The 19,847-nt window shown below is 39.0% G+C and overlaps 1 protein-coding gene across 4 annotated transcripts; it reads left to right on the forward strand.

Annotated features, from left to right (window-relative positions):
* Positions 1 to 7,925: 7,925 nt before the first annotated feature.
* On the forward strand, positions 7,926 to 19,200 carry atad1a (ATPase family AAA domain containing 1a). Of its 4 annotated transcripts, none has more exons than XM_044196996.1 (10): positions 7,926 to 8,064; positions 8,996 to 9,196; positions 9,365 to 9,463; positions 9,622 to 9,742; positions 10,824 to 11,024; positions 12,092 to 12,198; positions 12,358 to 12,447; positions 12,909 to 12,959; positions 13,204 to 13,376; positions 16,546 to 19,200. In XM_044196996.1, exons 2-10 carry the CDS (start codon positions 9,023 to 9,025, stop codon positions 16,673 to 16,675), a joined length of 1,146 nt encoding a protein of 381 aa, XP_044052931.1. In that variant the 5' UTR covers positions 7,926 to 8,064; positions 8,996 to 9,022; the 3' UTR covers positions 16,676 to 19,200. The 4 variants fall into 4 exon arrangements, with proteins under 4 accessions (XP_044052931.1, XP_044052933.1, XP_044052934.1 ...); XM_044196998.1 differs by having other exon boundaries at positions 8,996 to 9,082; XM_044196999.1 differs by having other exon boundaries at positions 13,247 to 13,376; positions 16,546 to 16,734.
* The last annotated feature ends 647 nt before the right edge of the window (positions 19,201 to 19,847 follow it).

Consider the following 19,847-nt stretch of genomic DNA (forward strand, 5'->3'; position numbering starts at 1 on the left):
GAACATCGGCAGGCCTCTATGACTCAGACATGTTCACAGGGAGAGGAGGCAATGTCAGGAGGAGGAAGAGCGAGCTCATTCGGGCTGCCAGCAAGTGTTCCCCAGGCTACATGAAACACTGATGGACTTGATAGATTGGTGAGAGCACCAGGGGGTTTGGGCTGAGCTGAGCGCTGACCGAGCTCCAGTGCTGGGAGGAAAAATAAATCTGGCTGACACCAGCCGAGTGAGATCCGCTCCACACAGAGGCTCCATCCAACAACCCCAGCTTATCGAGGAACAATCAAAAGTTAGATTGTATGAGTATAACTATGCCATGTGTGGTTGCTGTCATTGTGAGGAATGGCTCCAATCACGGGGGGGGGGGTATAATACAGCTTCTGAATTAATTTCCTGTCAAAGCATAAATAAAGACATATGGAAGGATATTCATTGTTTTTGGACATTGATTGACATGGAAAATGTTTTATTATTTCAGACGTGCCTCAGGAAGGACTTGATGCATCAAATAAAGAAATGCACAGTGAAGCATCAATACCAGGCATTTTATTCATGCTTCGCAGAGACATGAACATCAAACTAGAAATCGTTCTTTCATTTCAAATACACATGTACAGTGTAACACGTCCAATATGTATGGTTATATCTATACATATATCTATATATACATAGATACATATAGACAAAACCATATATCACCTATCATTGAGGGTGTCTTGCCTGAACCCAAGGTGTTATTTTGCAGGGGTTTTAATCAGCCAAAGTAAATGTTGTCTCTGGATCCCCAGGGGGTGCAGTGGGGGAGGATGGGGGATGATGGAGGGTGCAGGCAGTGACAGTGATGTGCTTCCTTCCATTAGCAAATCCTGGTGTGATGGAGACAATGCTAAATCTCCTGATGGAATCTCTGCAGTGCCACAGATTGGCTCCACATACGCAGCCAGTCATCTCCATCATCCGTCTTCCCAAATGAAATATAATGGAGAAAATGGCCAATGGGTGATAGAGATTGATTCAAAAGAAACATGAGTGGTAATCAATATGGTTCGCTGTGCAGTCAAGCAACATAAGACTCCCCGCACCACCCACTGCTTACCCCAGGCTAAAGTTGGTTGCCATCATGCTGCCTGTATGTAATTTATGATGAAGGTGTCACTCTCAGAATGATAAGCCACAGCTGAGGGAGCCAAGCTCATAAGGAAAATACGAGCTTTATGTCCTCACAAAGAAAAAAAGAAGTTGCTTGCGCTGTTCAATTCTGTTTTGTTCATGTGATGATGGATTGAGTTAGAGTGATGCATTTAAAGTGGCTTTGAATGACAGATGATACAGATGAAATGCTCTCAGGCCTCTGTTGCAAAATAAGAGTTTTCATGCAAACTTACAGCATTTTGAGACATTTTGGTAAATACTCTTATTTGCTTTCTTGAGAGTTAAATTAGAAAATCAAAAATTTCATCTGTATGCTAAATGTGAAGCTACGACCAGCGGCTGGTTAGCTTAACTTATCTTAAAGACTGAAATCAGGGGGAAACAGCAAGCCTCAAATAGCCCGGTACATAACCCCCTGTAAAAATCACAACTTGCTGTTTTTATTTTACATTTCTGTGTTTGTATGGAACAAATGTGATTTAGAGGTGGTAGGCTGTTTACCTTTGGACAGAGCCAGGCTAGCTGTTTCCCCCATTTCCAGTCTATATGCTAAGCTAAGCAGCTATTGCCTGCTGGCTATAGCTTCATATGTAGCGTAAAGAAATGAAAGTGCTATTGATCTTCTCATCTACCTCTCAGCAAGAAACCAAATGAGCACATTTCCTGAAATGTCGTTCTATTCCTTTACTTAAACAAGGGAGGGGGGGTCGGAGTGTAATTACAGGTTATGGCGTTTTCAGTACACAGCTCATTACATCTGTATTACTTCTGATTTAATTGATTCAGTTCATGTTTTTACCATGTATACATTGAAATTGAAATATAATATCTATACTAAAAGAATTCAAAGAGAACATCCCATTGCATTTACTTGCATTAACTGCAACCTAAATTGCTAAAATAGCATCAATGAACTGCAGGAAACATTCCCAGTGATTTCCTCAACTTTCTTCACTCTAAAGATAAAAGAGACAAAGGATCCAGTGAGATGACCTCAATGTGTCTACAGTACAACCTCAGCAGCACAGACTGCCTCCTTATCAAAGATGTTCTTATTTCTTGTAAATGGCACATGGAAGGAGGCTTGTAGGCCAGCATGGATGTCTATAGGTAGCCAAGACAACTCAGCTGCAACAGAAACCGATCAATAATGACTAGGTGGCAGGTTATAGCTCAAGAGCAGGGTAGTGAGGGGTGAAGCACACTTTTCTGTATCCACATGGGGTGCATACAAATACTCGTTTTCACAGTCAAAGTCAAGAAAAGGATGTTGATATGCTTGAGTTCTCCGAGGTCAACTGCTCCTGTTTCTTCAGTGCGCAGACAACAGGCCAGCCATGACAGCAGCCCAGTAGGGGCTACAATATCAGAAGATGAGAGGTGAAAGGGGAGACTGAAAAGATGAAATTTTACTTTCACTGTCAGAAATCATTTGTATGTGATGTATAGTGTGGTGGAGAGGAGAGAGCCATATGCAAGGAACATTTCAGTCATGTCATTTTTCCAACAAGGGCTGAATAGTATACATACTGACAGTCCTTTCTGGCAGCGTCTACCCAGCAGGCTCCACTTCATCTGCACACTGAACGCGTTCTCCTTTATTTATTCATTCATTTCCACGTGGCCAAGTGCTGTCACTTTGATAAATGGGAGCTGGAACTGGCCAATTGTTTTCACTCAACGGGACAAGTCTCACACGCTCTGAACTTAAACGTCCTCCTTGTCAGAGGAGTTCTACCATTCTCGTGCTTTTTAGAGGCCCACGTACCGCCGCCATCGTTCTCACACATATGCAGACACAGCCCCCCGCCTGACATCCCTGGGGCTTTTCTTATTAGAATCTACCTGAGGAATTGGGTCTGTTCGCTTCAATTTCATCTCCACGGCTCAGAATGCTTCATGCCAGGTGGAGGTTATGGAGTCGGCTTCAGATTTTCAGGTGAGTGGTAAGGACGTAACCATGGTGGATGTGTGGAGGTGCTGTTGCTGCTGTCTTGGATGCCCTTTTGACAGCTACAATATTAAGTATGAAGCAAGAGCTGGAAGTCGATTAGCTTAGCTTAGCATAAAAAAAATTGTTCCACCCTGAAAACCACAACTTGTCGTTTTTACATTTTTGTTTTTGTATGGATTAAATAGAGGAGACATAAAGTGTTAATTGTTGAGCTTGAGGGGAGCTGGTAGGTGGATATTTTTATGTTTGGACAGAGCCAGCTCTCTAGCTTCATATTTAGGGTACAGATATGAGAAAGGTATTAATCCTCTCATTTAACTCTCAGCAAAAAAGTGAATTAGTGTAACTATTCCTTTAAATCAGGATGGAAATTCCAATAACAATAGAATAATAAACAGTGTACAAAATTACAATGATTTTAAATTATAGGCCTCATCAAAACAACAAAATAATGCAAATAATTAAATGTAAGCATTGTTTTTTGGTAAATTGGATTCCATCTTAATTAGACTGACCAGTCTGAGACACTTTGTAGACAGTTAGCACGCAGTAGCATTTCATGTCTTTTACTGTATCTAAAGTCATTCAAATAAATATGTCACAATTGTCAGAGGTGAAACAAGGAGCAGAGAGTTTGAAGAGTGAGTTGAAATGGAAGTTAAGTTCATGAATGTCAGATTTTATTTCAGCATGAATTCAGATAATCTCAAGCTGTCAAGCCACTACTGCTGTTGCATTTAATGATGATAGTTACATTAATCACTCTGCTGTGGTAATGTGTATCATTAATGCACGGAAAACGGAATCGTACATGGAACAATTGACCTTTGACCTCCTTTAGTACATCTATGATGCAGGCTAATAATTGCCTCAGAAAACACTAAAGACAATGAAGATTCAGAAAAGCTGCTCAGTCAACCTGACATAAGTACAAACACACTAGCCAAACATATCATTTAGATGAGGAGGGCCAGCAGCATGTCACTGATGACAGGCGATAACAGATTTTCATGCTACACGTAGCGAAGAAAGAAGTGTTTACAATCCATCCGATATGACAAGCTTCATAGCTGCTATCACTGTCTCCAGGCTGCAGAAATTAACACTTTTATTCATGTGTGCCAGTTTGAAACTTTTACACAATGACAGCAACTTGCTACACTGGTTGTCTGAACCTGAACTGCTTCTAATGTGACATTGTGTTTGGATTTCACACAACTGTTAATGTAATTATATGTTTAATTACGCTATATTATCATGCTTTGTCTTTTTCCTCTTGTCACTATTATTATGTTTAACAATATAATCCTCAGTTTCAGTGACTAATTGGGTTACTATAGTCGACCTCACAGATGTTGATTACAGCTGACATCATTATCAGCCTGCTGTTAAACCCTACTTGACAGCAAAAAAATTCAAAATTCAAAATGTGTTAAAACAGTATAAACAAACTATGAAATATTTCATACCATTACAAGAGAAGATATGTTGAAGATAGATATTTTTATTTACCACAAATTTCCATCTCATTGATTCACCAAACAAACTGATTTCCTCTTCGGGAACAAGAAGTCTGAAATAAGCCTAATTTAGTATATGCATAGATGGATGTGCCATTGGGAATGCATAGTCTTCTCACCTGTCTCGGGTGATGGAGGAGAAGGAAGAAAACAAATTATTACTCTTTTTTAAGCAGTTTTTTCTTACGTTGTCAGTCTCTCGGTAACCATGGTGAGGCCCACGGAGTTGAGGAAACTGGAGAAAGCTGTCAGTCTGGAACTACAGCTGTAATCATCTTTCTCTGGCGATGTCGGTGGGTTGTCGACTTGCATGAGTTACCTTGGCAGAATGAACAAAGAGTGCGGGATGCCCGAGGAAGCCTCAGCACCATGTGAAATCCCTTTGTTGAGTGGTATCGAGTCTCACCCAGACATCGCCTCTTTGGTGCGTCTGTCGTCTGCTCATTCATCTTTCCATCTATGCTAAATGACATTGATAGGCTTATTTGTCAGATAATATGACTCATTTATAATATATCATATCCTTGAACAGTTAGGAGCTGATAGGTGCCAAAAAGGGCAACCAGGAACCAGAGTGGCACACTAGTGACAGAAGAAAGGCAATGGTTGAATGCAGCACATTGTGTTTTTTTCCTGCTGCTACTATTGTTTCTTTATGAATATAACTGCATGACATGATGATTTTTGGTGCCACGTTCTGATACTTTCTGATGGTTTATAAGTTGTAGCCTAACTGATCCCTTTATGAATGGTTTACAAATGGTTTATAGATCAGTTACAGCCATTAATGAAAACAACTTTTGAGTTTCCTGGTTGTGAAAGATCCCTCTGGCTGATGTTTATCATTATATTTGGTAATAATGCAGTTATAAATGTTGGTAATCCATTAATAAATACTTGTGGCTTTCACACTTTCAAGTTAACAAGTCTACACGTACACATCTCAGTAAGCTGTTAGTAAATGAATGTAGGTTCTGATTCTGCACATGTTTTTCCAGAAGGTAAATGGTCCATTGGAAGGTCTTAAGAAAATGTATTAACCATCAATAACGCCATTAGTTAAGACTTACAAACCCTTTATAACGGCTGACTTATTAGAAAGTGGGACCATATTTTTTAAGCCTCAGTTAAGTCTCTTTTTGTCCTTACATAAGAGAAAACTCAACCACTACAGAATGGACCAAAAATACATCCACTTATGTTCAAAAGTGAATATACTCAGGTAAGTGGTCCAGTTCCAGCACTTAGTGTTTTCAAAAATAAATCCTTTAGGTTCCTCTGGGTAACAGGCAAATAAACAATCCATTCCCAAATGATCCGTTATTCTGCTACAGAAAATATCTTCCTGAGAGATTGAAGGAGTAATTAACTGCTGTGTGTGACCAGCATTTGCCGAGGCGTTAAACAGTTTAACTCGTGCAGTTAAATGGTAGATATATATTTACTGTCCAGAGGTCACACTTGTAAAAAAAAAAAGCGCCAAATTATAACCTGGCATACAATAAGCCATAATAGCACAAGCATTACCCATCAACAGGGATTTGTATCTCTTGCTGCAAAACAATCAGTTGGCAACGTTGTTTTCTCAAAAGACTGCAGCTTTGGCATGTGAAAGCTGCGAGCAGATAGCTTCAAGTTTTAATTCAGCTATGGCATGGTGGAGGTTGACAGCCATGGGAGCTGAATGTGTTTTCTTGGTCCCACCTGCTTTCAGAGTGGTTGTTTGGGCGAGGTGCAAGGCGTTGTGGGAGCCCCGGCTGCACTTTACAGATACACAAGCCTGCGCTTTCATGCCCAGACCCATCAAATGGCCCTGTCAGGCTGCTATCTCCTGGGACTTGCTGCTGCAGTACAGGGGGATTAAAGCTTTTTATGAAGCATTTTCACAGCCAAAGGTGTACGCAATAGCAGCCTGTGTGCCATTTTCCTCAAAAAGGGTGGACTTAACTTTGCTGGACGCTTAAGCTGGAACTGTGCAGGATGGAATTTTGCATCCAATTTGAGAAACTAATTGGACTACAAAGGGGGGAGAGACTTTGGAGGGTTTTAACCAACACAAGTGCACAGCAAAAAAGAAAAAATATAGAAAAGACAATCCCCCTTTTCTAGCACATTGTTCAAAATCCAGTTAATTATGCTCACAGATAAGTGTGGCAAACTGGGCCAGATTGTACCATATCTTCTGTGGACTGTGAGGTGAATGTTACAATGAAATCTGTTATTGTTTTATTCTATATATGTAATTGCATATGGTTACATGCATGTATACAAGATTGCATGAACCCCATGAAAATGCAAAATTGAAATAAAAAATTGGAACTTGCTTTAGGTTCAGCATTCAGGTTGATGCAAGAGCTGTGAGTCTTTCGGAAAATACTAAAAGGAACCTCTGTATTCATTAAATCATCTTATGTAAAAGGCTGCAAATTATCTAGTTATAGTAGTTTTTTTGTACTTCTCTACTTCTGTTTCTTCTCAGCAGTTTTACTCTGTATTTCACTGGTGAAATCCTGAAGCAGAGACAAGTTGTAACAGCATTTTCAAATTTAGCTCACAATCTGTGACAATTAAAAAGCCCTTTGGCCCATGTGTGATAAATTGCTTGTAGGAGAAGCCCATTTGTTACAGCCTTATCTTTGAGGCTGCTGTTAAGAAGACTGGATTATCTGTTATCAGACAGCACTGGAAATAAGTGGAAACCAAACACAGATTAAGGCTTCAGATAGATGAGCCATCCACCAGACTGTGGAACATTTGCATGTAGCCAACCTCAGGACATGCTTGGGTGTTTGTTGTCCAATCACAGTCTAATCGACAGATCCAGCCATCCCCAGCAAAATATTCTGCTCCAAAAGATATTGTACTTTGTGGCATGATAGACACAAATTTACATACATTTAAGTTAGCTTTTAGCATATTTTGGAGACATACTAAAACATTTTTATTTTATGAAAAATATAAATAAATCTGAGCATCACACACATTTTTTTCATTTTTCTTAAAATAAATGTAATCCTCCTAAAAAATGTTATGTACTTAATGGAACCATCTTTTCATGTAAATAATTATTTGAATATTTGATAGTCCACTACTCACTTAACCCTCAAACTGCAATACCACATCGACATTGAATCACCAGTAAGTGATTCACAGTAAGTTCAACATCTGTTCACTACTCTTTTCACCATTCTAACCTTTACAGTTTTGTCTACCTGCTGTCGTGATGCAGATGCTGTCCATGGTGCTGATATGTGTATTATGTGTTTGCAAGCTCTGCCATCCAGTGGCTGACAGTATGAAACATGCCCGCTCAGTGACCAACTGAACCGGAACTATCCCCTAAGTATGGTGATTGTTCCTACCCGAGTTACAAAACATGGTGCACATTCAATGCTAGTGTAGGCATTTTCGTTACATTGTTGCTGTTTCCTGGTTTTAGTAAGTATGACTATTTTGGCTTGTATCTCACGAGGGTCGTTACATTTATGTGTGCCAGCATACAGAGTATGGGTAAAAATTTTACTCAGCCCTTAGTTTTATATTACAATTTCAGAATGGTAAAGTAACAGTTTGGTGGTTGCTAGTTGCAGCTGTGGTAGCTGTAGCTTGCCTGGAAATGCTAACTTGCGAATGAATAGGATTTCTTCCTTTGTATTAAACCATGGATGTAACTGTTACCATAAAATAGCTAGCTTGTGTTGGTATGTAAACGAACTGGTCAAATAGCGTTAGAAGCAAGTATTATGAACAAGTGACAGACGGCTTAGCCTTTGGGTTGGAGAACTGTTAGTTTACGCCTAAACCTCATTCAGAAATTATAAAAGTAATGCTCTGCTGCACACGTGTGAAGTTTCATACTTCAAAATCTTTTTTTTTTTTTTTTACGATCTATGGCTAATCACCCGAGCCACTCTTCAATTCGGCATATGTCTTACCCAACATGCAGTGTTATTTTAATAAAATTTAAATTTTATGATTTGGTTCACCTACTCACTGCCATTCACGATGTATTTTGGTGGTCAGCCAGGAGCAATTTGTGTGGGTGAAATGCTATTTACACACTTGTTGAAATGCCATTTAAATACAGGAATGTCCTGTGTGATTTGTTAAATCAAGCAACATGGCATTATAATTAGATTTCTGTTCAGTAGTTTTATACCTGTTCAACTAACAGTTTGTTAACCTGTACCTTCTGCCTGAAGGCATCAGCTCACACCACAGAGTGGAGCATAGCTATGCTTGCACCAGACAGAATTAAATTACAAACTTAATGGCCACTTTGTTACCTGCATGTAGTGAAACTATAACTAAATTATGCTAGTCCAGTTTATGTCTGTCTCAACCCTCTGTTCCCTACATCTTTATCTAGCCAATGGACTGACATCAGCCAGCAGAGATGCTGCTTAAAGATCTTCCCAGAGAGGCCCTGATGCGGCCGTTGTCCAGGAATGAAGTGGTGGGCATGTTGTTGAGGTTGACCATCTTTGGCGCAGTGACTTACTATGGCATCAAATGGGTTGTAGAAGCTATGGACCCTACATCCAAACAGAAAAACCAAGCCAAGAAAAGGGTATATAGAACATAAGCATGTCATTGTTATATTATGTAAGCTCAAGGTGGACGTAGCTATTTGTCCAGGTTCTCTGCCGTCAGTGTAACAGACATGGTTAAAAAATTAAAAGAATGACGCTATGTTATCCTTGTGTCTTTAGCTGAGGTGTGTGTCTTATCTCTCCAGGCAGAACAGCTGATGAAGAGGATTGGCGTCGAGGGGGTCAAACTAACAGAGTATGAGATGAACATTGCATCTCACTTAGTTGATCCACAAACTATTAAGGTAACAGTTGTGATCCACAGCCAACATGATCAACATGAACTTGATAACTTCAACGTCAACATGACGTTGAAGTTATCAAGTGTCATGGCATTTTAACCCTTTTTTTATCATTGCACTTTCCCAGACAGAAATTTTCACAGTACTCTACCTTCCTGCAGGTGTCCTGGAGAGACATAGCAGGTCTGGATGAGGTTATCAATGAGCTGCAAGACACAGTCATCCTACCCTTTCAGAAAAGACACCTTTTAGCTGGATCCAAACTCTTTCAGCCTCCTAAAGGTACCACAGCATGTCATCAAAACAGAACTATAATGGTCAAATTTAAACATAATCTTTAAGGTACATGCTAACATTTTAGGACGAACTAAGATAACCTTATGCTAATTGTCAGTGATGTACTAATGGTACTCATATCTGGCATTATTTAATCTTCAGTGCCTCTAGAAAGTAATTGGACAATAACACGTTTTTGTTGTTTTGGCTTTGTTCTCCAACACATATTTGAAATGAAACAACACTCAAAGTGCTAAAGAAAGTCAGCCTTTTAACCTCATGAACAATATGTATTTCTAAATGCAATGCATTATAGTATCAAACCAAAACAATGAGAACAAAGTCACGATTACAATTTCTGACTGTCATGAATGCTAATAATTTGAGTTGAAGTGCATCAAAAGCTAGCCAACAAAAAACTTGGTTTTAAGATTCATGACTTTGACAAACTACAGATTTCAGAAGTTGTCATAATATATCAGTTTGTCTGTTAGCCATTCTCTTGCTCATTATTGTTAGAAAGCCATCCGGTGCATTATGCTTCCATCTATAGCTATGTGCCAAAAAGCGTCTGACAAGATTTGTACACTTGGCAGCTTGACAGCAGATGATCACTTAGAGGAACACTTTACTTTCTGTAGAGAGTTTTTACTGTTTGGCCCTGTCAGGCCCAAAGCTTTATACAGAGCTTCAGGATGAGTCAACCTCCAAAATTAGCTGCTATGGGAATCCAGTTCCCTTCTTAGTCTCCAGCCTTTGTTTATATCATATAACCTTTAAAAAGTATGCAGTAAGTTGGGCCAAATTTGTGTGTGTGTTACAGAAAAACAATTTAGGAAAAAAAAATCCCCCCACAGTTGCCAGTAATGGTTGACATGAGTCATGATTTCCTTTAAATAATAAAGTCTATAAACTCTAAAATCATGCGAAGAAATCTGCATTTTATTGTTTTGCTCAAACAGGGTATATTTTATACTTTTGAATAATGTATGCAGGAATTTTAAAAGAGCTTTGAACAAAAACGTAACATGAGCTTGAAAGAAAAAAAATGATTCCCAATTTCTGTTTATATTTTTTGTCCTTGTAGGTGTTTTATTGTTTGGTCCTCCAGGATGTGGGAAGACCATGATCGCCAAGGCAACAGCCAAAGCCTCGGGCTGCAAGTTTATCAACCTCCAGGCCTCCACGCTGACAGACATGTGGTACGGCGAATCACAGAAGCTGACTGCTGCTGTCTTCTCATTGGCTGTCAAAATCCAGCCCTGCATCATCTTCATTGATGAAATGGGTGAGCTTCTCTAAAAGGACGCATTTATCGTGATTTATCTTTATCTTTACTCTTTCAAGCAGAAATTATTTTAAAAAGCTAATATTGATGTTTTGACATTTTTCCTACCAAAAACATCAAAGGGTTTCCTTCATGCTGGAAAAGCATCTAAAGCAGCATTGATAACCAGAATAATGACATTTCTTTTATAGGTTAGCAGCTCCTTAAAGCTTAGTGAGTCAGGTTTCATAGCATTGTTTACGGACTGTCTCCCCCAAAACTGTCAAGTTCAACACCTTAGTAATGTCTAAGTATCGAAACTACGGTTCTCATGATGCTTTGGGGAATGTAAAGAGAAGGTATAATATTGCCGTGGATTCAGTGAGTTACACTGTCAACTACAACTTGAGCCCTGTTTTTTGGGGGGGGGTTTTGGCTATATTTGTTTACATTTTGGCAAATTCGCACCATTAAAAGTATGCCAAATCAGCTATTAGCAGTTGCTGTTTGCAGTGTACCCATGGATGTACAGATAGCTATCTCTGGATTAATTTGATACTGAAGAAAACTTAAAAAGGAGCATCTTTTTTTCTAAGTGGATTTATGGGCCTTTATTTATGATGGACAGTGATAATGATATCATCTGGAAGTGTATGTCACACTTAATCTAAAAATATGTGTATTATGTCTATGTGTTCAGATTTCACTGAGTTATGACTCCTAGAAGGAGAATGATTTTTGACACATATTGCGGTAACAGGTGTTAATGGTTTTAAAGTACCTTAACTGGCTCCAAGAGCTGTGTGTCACAGCCACTGCTGCTGCTCCATCTGGTGAACGTGTCGATAAGCATCAAAGTCTAAAAAACAAAAACTTTGTTATAGGATAACATGACAGGCTGAAATCCATTTTTTATTAAAGGGGCAATATCAGGCTAATATACAAGCAAATCAGTCTAATCCTATTTCATCCCCCATGAAATTGCCCAAGCTGATTTCAGCCTATTCAACCTCAGTCTGTTACGCAGATGAGTTTTGTGTAAATGCTGTCTTCATCCTTGTTTTTGCTCCTTGTCTCTTGTGTGTTAGAGTCATTTCTTAGGAACCGCTCCAGCCTGGACCATGAGGCCACAGCCATGATGAAGGCCCAGTTCATGAGCCTGTGGGACGGCCTGGATACTTCCTCAACCACCCAGGTAACACAACCGGAGCTCTTTCCTATATTGTGATGTACCTACCAGATCATACCAAGTCACACTGGTACGTACTGGGTAGGATCTCTCTTGTCTCTTAAGAGCTGCAGCAGGCGGTTTTGTCAGCATAATGTATTCACATTGTGATTCTTATGATTGTAGGTGATGGTGATGGGAGCTACAAACAGGCCACAGGACTTGGATCCAGCCATTCTGCGCAGGATGCCCACCACTTTTCATGTTGGCCTACCAGTAAGACGTGTACACATACACCAGCACAAACTGTTTTCATCTATGTAATCTAAATTAATAAATACAATTAAATACATACATTATGTAATATGTTGGAATATATCTTAAAATGGAATATATTTTAAATGTATGTACATTTACATTTTTCTAATGTATGGCGCAATTTTATAAGTAAAATCAAATGAAAAACAGTGGAATAAGCTTCTATTACAGTGTGTCTCAGATTGTTTTATGGCTGCTGGCCAAACCACAAAGCTTTTTGCAGTAAATGTATTTACACATATTGTTTATGTATAATGTGTTCAGGAAGTTGAAATGGCACTTAGACAGTGTCTGATGATTAGAAAGTCTATAAACTGGTGATTAGTTGCTAATTGAAAGGTACTTTTGTAATTATTATTATTCATGGGATGCACATCAATATGCTTTATTTTCCCAATAAGAACATTCTGTCTTTGCAGAGCACAAGACAAAGACAGGACATCCTGAGGCTGATTTTAGCAGGAGAAAACGTAAGATGTGATTTCTTTTCATCCTTATAAGCTGTGGAAGAAATTATTCTATTCAGTGCTCTTTTGTCATTATCAGAGACCATTTCACACCTGCATTTTCACTGTCAAATCACATTGAAGTAAATCTGATCACACATGAACAGTTGGCACTTGATTGGTAGTAACAAACACAGTCAAAGACCAGTGACGGCTAACAGATTACTTCTATATAATTGACTCATTGCTGTCCTGCTTTTCTGCTCAGCTGAGCAATGCCATTAATCTGAAGGAGATTTCTGAGAAAACAGATGGTTACTCTGGCAGTGACCTCCGGGAGCTTTGCCGCGACGCTGCCATGTACCGAGTCCGGGACTACGTCCGCAAGGAGCAGATGAGGCAGATCGCTCAGCAGCTACAGGACTGCCAGGAGGAGGAAAAGTATGACTCATATTCAAACACCCACAAGATTTCTTAGACCATGAGTCCACTGAGCATCTCTTCGTTTAAATACAGTTCCTGCCCTAAAGAGTTTGAGATTAGACCAGTGTGGGTTTTTGAAACCTGATTGCAATATTATTTTGAGTGATGTATATACTGGTACTTTCTAACTTTAAATATGACTTTATTTTCCCACCATTCTTTTCAGTTTTCTTTACAAAACATTCAAGCTTTTATATTTCACTATTTAGACCATGGGATATTGAAAGTAATAGTTAAAATGGTTATAATATAAAATTAATGCACTGTCATGAATTCCAATCATGATACGCATTAAAATCATTTCAGGTTGAATCCTCACATACACAACTATTGGAGTGTTGATCAACTTCACAAAGTACTGTATGTCATTAAATTGGATGGTATTACAGGTTGATTTTAAAAACATCAGATATTCTAAAAGGCTAAATATCTACTCTGTAACTCATGCTTCAGCTGTTGCTAAGCAACTATTGAAACCCCTCTTGGAGCAAGGCATTATTGCTAAAAGAAGAAATATTTTAAACTTCTAGTTTTTAACACTCTAAACACTAAACTCATAGCTGAGCTCTCAGCAATTATGATACCAGGCATCAGCATGTTTCAAATGAATAGAGGAAGCAGAAAACATTGCTGAATGCTCTCTACAAACCTACAGCCTTTCTGTAGTTCTCCCTAATCAATGCACTGAGTTGATCCTGTGGTCTTTGTAAAAATACCCATTGAGAAATTGGTTTGTCCCAGCAGCAGAATTATTAAAATAAACAGAAGAAAATTGACTACACATACAGTGCACCCAGAAAGTATTCACAGCACTTCACTTTTTCCACGTTGTTATGTTACAGCCTTATTCCAAAATGGATTAAATTAATTGTTTTCCTCAAAATTCCACAACCACAACCAATACCCCATAATGACAATGTGAAAGAAGTTTGTTTGAAACCTTTGCAAATTTATTAAAAATAAAAAACGAAAAAATTGTAAGTATTCACAGCCTTTGCCGTTGAGCTTAGGTGCATCCTGTTTCAACTGATCATACTTGAGATGTCTCTACAACTTGATTGGAGTCGACCTGTGGTAAATTCAGTTGATTGGACATGATTTGTAAAGGCACACATTGTCTATATAAGGTCCCACAGTTAACAGTGCATGTCAGATCACAAACCAAGCCATGAAGTCCAAGGAATTGTCTGAAGACCTCCGAGACAGGATTGTATCGAGGCACAGATCTGGGGAAGGGTACAGAAACATTTCTGCAGCATTGAAGGTCCCAATCAGCACAGTGGCCTCCATCAACTGTAAATGGAAGAAGTTTGGAACCACCAGGATTCTTTCTTTAGCTGGCCGCCCGGCCAAACTGAGCGAAGAGAGAAGGGCCTTAGTCACGGAGGTGACCAAGAACCTGATGATCACTCTGACAGAGCTCCAGCGTTTCTCTGTGGAGAGAGGAGAACCTTCCAGAAGAACAACCATCTCTGCAGCACTACACCAATCAGGCCTGTATGGTAGAGTGGCCAGACAGAAGCCTCAGTAAAAGGCACATGACAGCCCACCTGGAGTTTGCCAAAAGGCACCTGAAGGGCTCTCAGATCATGAGAAACAAAATTCTCTGGTCTGATGAAACAAAGATTGAACTCTTTGGCCTGAATGGCAAACGTCATGTCTGGAGGAAACCAGGCACCGCACATTACCTGGCCAATACCATTGTTACAGTGGAGCATGGTGGTGGCAGCATCATGCTGTGGGGATGTTTTTCAGCGGCAGGAACTGGGAGACTAGTCAGGATTGAGGGAAAGATGAATGCTCAATTTACAGAGACATCCTTGATGAAAACCTGCTCCAGAGCGCTCTGGACCTCAGACTGGGGCGAAGGTTCATCTTCCAACAGGACAACGACCCTAAGCTCACAGCCAAGATAACAAAGGAGTGGCTACGGGACAACTCTGTGAATGTCCTTGAGTGGCCCAGCCAGAGCCCAGACGTGAACCCAGTTGAACATCTCTGGAGAGATCTGAAAATAGCTGTGCATTGACGCTCCCCATCCAACCTGATAGAGCTTGAGAGGTCCTGTAAAGAAGAATGGGAGAAACTGCCCAAAAATAGGTGTGCTAAGCTTGTAGCATCATACTCAAAAAGTCTTGAGGCTGTAATTGGTGCCAAAGGTGCTTCAGCAAAGTATTGAGCAAAGGCTGTGAATACTTATGTACATGTGATTTATTTTTATTTTATTTTTAAATAAATTTGCAAACATTTCAAACAAACTTCTTTCATGTTGTCATTATGGGGTATTGTTTGTAAAATTGTGAGGAAAATAATGAATTTAATCCATTTTTGGAATAAGGCTGTAACATAACAAAATGTGGAAAAAGTGAAGCACTGTCAATACTTTCCGGATGCACTGTATAGCAGTAATGTGTATCAAGTACTTTGTCACCATGTCAGTATCATGAAGAAAATTAAAGCATTATGACATCAGCACTGAGGCTGTGCAAAATAAGAATAGTAAAACTTACTGAGGTAAAAAAAAAATAGCTGAATGAAAATGCAAACTGTACAGCTTAAAAAGGCAAGATGTAATAAGTCATACATATTTATATATAAATAAGTATATTCAAATGAGAGATATTATGGGGGTATTCCAAGAGGACATTAGGTGTGTCCCAAATCCACACCACGTACTATTTCTAAGCTGGTTTTGGGTATGTGTTTACACTGGAAAATTGACAAAATTAAGTTTACTCAAAACTGTCAGTATGCACACTTTGAGTGTGTTGTTGATGTTCACTATTCTCCCACAATGCAATGCAGGAAATGAAGGCGCTGCTCACAAGGGGGGGAAATTCTAACTCTGGGTGGAAGGTGAAAAGCATTCAGCTGTCTGTTTGTGAAGTTGAATTGTCAGTGGAAATCTAAAGTCAAAGTTTGATTGATGTACGACAGCTCAAGCATTGTATAATTTCCTGTTCATTACATTATGTTGATTTCTTATATACTACTGCAAAAATGGTATACTATAAAGATTAGTATATAGTTTATACTGTATACAATTAGTGTGCAGTATGGAATTGGGACACAGCTGTTTTGTAGGCCTCTGTGTCTGACCTTTGACCTCTTGTGTCCTTTGCTCCAGACCATTGGATGAGGAGCGGTTGCGGCCAGTCACCCAACTGGACCTCCTCTTCGGCCTGGACAAGATGAAGGAATCTAAGCGGGCCACAGCCTCCATGTTACCCAGTGAGTCGGAGGTTCCTCTGGACTAAACACCAGCACTGCACCACTGATGGGAAGCGTTTCCTTCTCGCTTTTGTCCACAGTGACTCGCCAAAAAAGCCAGCAAGCAGCTATACTTTTCTTTTAAGTTTATTTATCCAGGCAGGCGTTGTTCTGAGCATGCTCATTTTCAGCACTACCCTGCTGTGTAAAGTTACAACACTGAGAAATTGAATGTCTCCTACTGGCCACTGACCAGCTCCTTTGGAGCGATTTAGAGTCAGTGGCTTGCTCAAGGGTACCATGAAAGTTTGTTTGGAAGAGGAGAAAGCATTTTTCAGAAACTTTGAGTTTGTCTGTAGTTACTGCTAGTAATACTACAAACTACTCTACTACACCACTATAAGGTTTCATATACCATCCCACCACTGACTTACACGTGATCATGACCTTTCATGAGTCATTTAAAGTCTGGACTCCTGACCAGTGTAATCCTTTGAGGTTTGCTGCTTGATTATTAAATCGACTATCACTCCTGTCTTTCTTTTTTTGGCCAAACGCATGTTTGAATAACAAAGACTAAAATCACTTTAAAGTAATATTATTACTTTGCAAGAAATGCTGATCCTGGTGCTCCCAAGTCACATTACACTATGATCTCTGAAAATGATGATGTGTGATAGCAAATTATTGAGTAATGCATTTCAGTAATATCACTTTTCCAAATAACAAGGTGTCTAGCAAAAAAATGGAATATCAGTATCCAATCAAATAATAAATTATTATTTATTTATTTTTATTATTAGTATTGCTCTTTTTAAATGTTAGATTTAAGTTTTAATTATTCAAAAACTCTACCTCTGGAGTTGACAAGAACATTGGATGTCATCGCTATTTGCTTTCCACAGTCTTTCGCATAGCTGATCAACGACATTGTTTTTTATGTTTGTTTGATTGCATCTTTGCTTTTAAATGTAAGAGAGGATGCATTTAGCCAGTGTGAGGATGTAACAGAAAACTGCAGTAATGCGATAGTCATCATGTAATGAGTTACCGCTCCCAAGGAGTACAAATTCGGATTATTTCTTTTGAAATGATAGTAACGTGTAACAGTTAAATATATGTTTTTAGTCATGAAGTGAGCACCGCTGTAGATGCTGTCAAGTTACAAAATTTAATATGACAATGAAGAGGAAGAGCATCCACATGGTTGGAATACTGGAATATAATACTTCATCACTTTTAAGCACATCCCAGCCCAGAGCTGTCAGTTAATGCATGTACACAAAAGCAGATAAAATAAACACTGTGTCAAGTGTTAAGTAGAAATGGGGTCACCACTTAAACCCTGCAATAGGAACCACAGCTATAATGATCTGAGCAAGACACAGTTATAACCCATTATCTCAATAATCATTATCCTACTACTAAGTGGCTGTAAAAAATATACTTACCTGTTGTATCACTGCTCAGTCCTCAGCTGTTAGCAGGTGTATCATAGGAATTGTGCTGTGTGCATGTTTGTAATGTGGAAGCAAAATGCTGGGTTAGAGTTAAGGCCAAGACTTGGAATGCAACTGAAGTTACCCAGTCCAGTGATTGGTCTTCAGGGCATTTAGTGCTGCATTGTAACGCCATGTGTTCTGCACTTCATCTTTTTTTCCACCCAAAAAGACAATAGCTGATACTTCTTAATGCTAAAATCTTCCCAGTGTTTATCACAAAGTTTTTTTAGTATCGTCTTTATTGTGTCATTATCATTATTAGAGTCTCCATTGTTTTACTTTGAATGTTTTTATAATGAACTTTTCATGCCATGTTCCGTGCATCAATCAACGACTGACAGCAACATCTATCGCTGTAACCAACATCAGGGTTTTCTGTGTCAATTACTTTTATTCTCACTTTAAAGAGAGCATGGCTTTAAAATTCAAATACTTTCAATCAGCTGTCAGTCTAGAGTTGTTGTGACATGCTTCTCTGCCTTCCCTCTGTACTAAAAGCCTCATTATTTGCCATATGGTCACAGCATGTGTTCATGGATCTGTTTCGTGGGTCTCATACAGACCTTTCTCCCACGCAGTCTGAGCAAGCCAGGGCATATTTGTCATTCAACCTTGACCATATGGTGGCACTGTAGCTGCATTGTCCTGTTACTGAGGCAGCCTGAGATATGGACTGCTCACATGTAGAGCAGTCATATAGCATTATGGTGAGACAATGAAATATAGGACCCTGCTAACTGTATTGTTTCTCCCTTATTGGTTTATTCACTGTTGCTCTTCATTGGAGTTCTTCAGGTGACAGTTAAAGGTCAAAATGTTGCCATGTAAACCAATAATTGTGTCACTGCAGCTTACAGGTCTTAGTTTCCTTTCTTGGAGAACGGCAACACCTGTGTAAACGCTTCCCCTCAATGCAATATTATTTATCAGGTCATTCAACAGTTATGCGGCAGAGTCCATATGCAGTTACTATTAATTATGCTGTCAACGATGTGTATGTGTTGAGTATGATATGTTATCCATGTACTGTAAAGTGTATTTATTAAATAATCTTTTTTCAACCTGCAAAATGTTACCTCAATTATTTAAGCATGGTTTCAACCTGTTTATCTTTGTCCTGTCCATGTTTAAGTGTATTAAATGTAATAAATCTCATCATTCCCAAAAGATAAAGTCCAATGTCTGAAGATTTCAGCAATATATTTATTATTCCAAACCTACTAATTACTCAAATTAATTTTGTATTTTGGCATATGTACCCCAATGGTAATTTTACCAATAATGGAGGAACATTTTGATAGTAGTTTTTATTTTATTTTTTGGACCTCAGTCAGCTACTTTATTGGGAGTCTGAATCATCATAAACTGTTCTTCTGTAAATTCTGCAGCTGTTGCAGTCAGATCCTTTACCCTTTAGGCGTGCATTAATAAGTCATTGTTGGCCATAATCAAGCTCTTTCTTTTTCCACCCTGGTGTTGTTTGCTCCAGCTCTACTGCTGGTATCTAACAAAAGCCTTGCATCTCTAATAAGTCCCACTTTTCAGGACTTGCTGACAGCCAAACAATTTTAAAATTGCGGTCTGAGTTTTTAATGGATGTCTGGCCAAGTGCTCTAAGGTCATGAAATCTGAATTACCCATTCATAAGGGCTATGCAAAATCACGTCAAATGATTTTAAAAATCTCACAGGATTTACAAGGTTTTCATATGACAGAA

This window comes from Siniperca chuatsi, linkage group LG5, assembly GCF_020085105.1.
Source record: "Siniperca chuatsi isolate FFG_IHB_CAS linkage group LG5, ASM2008510v1, whole genome shotgun sequence".
NCBI lineage: Eukaryota > Metazoa > Chordata > Actinopteri > Centrarchiformes > Sinipercidae > Siniperca > Siniperca chuatsi.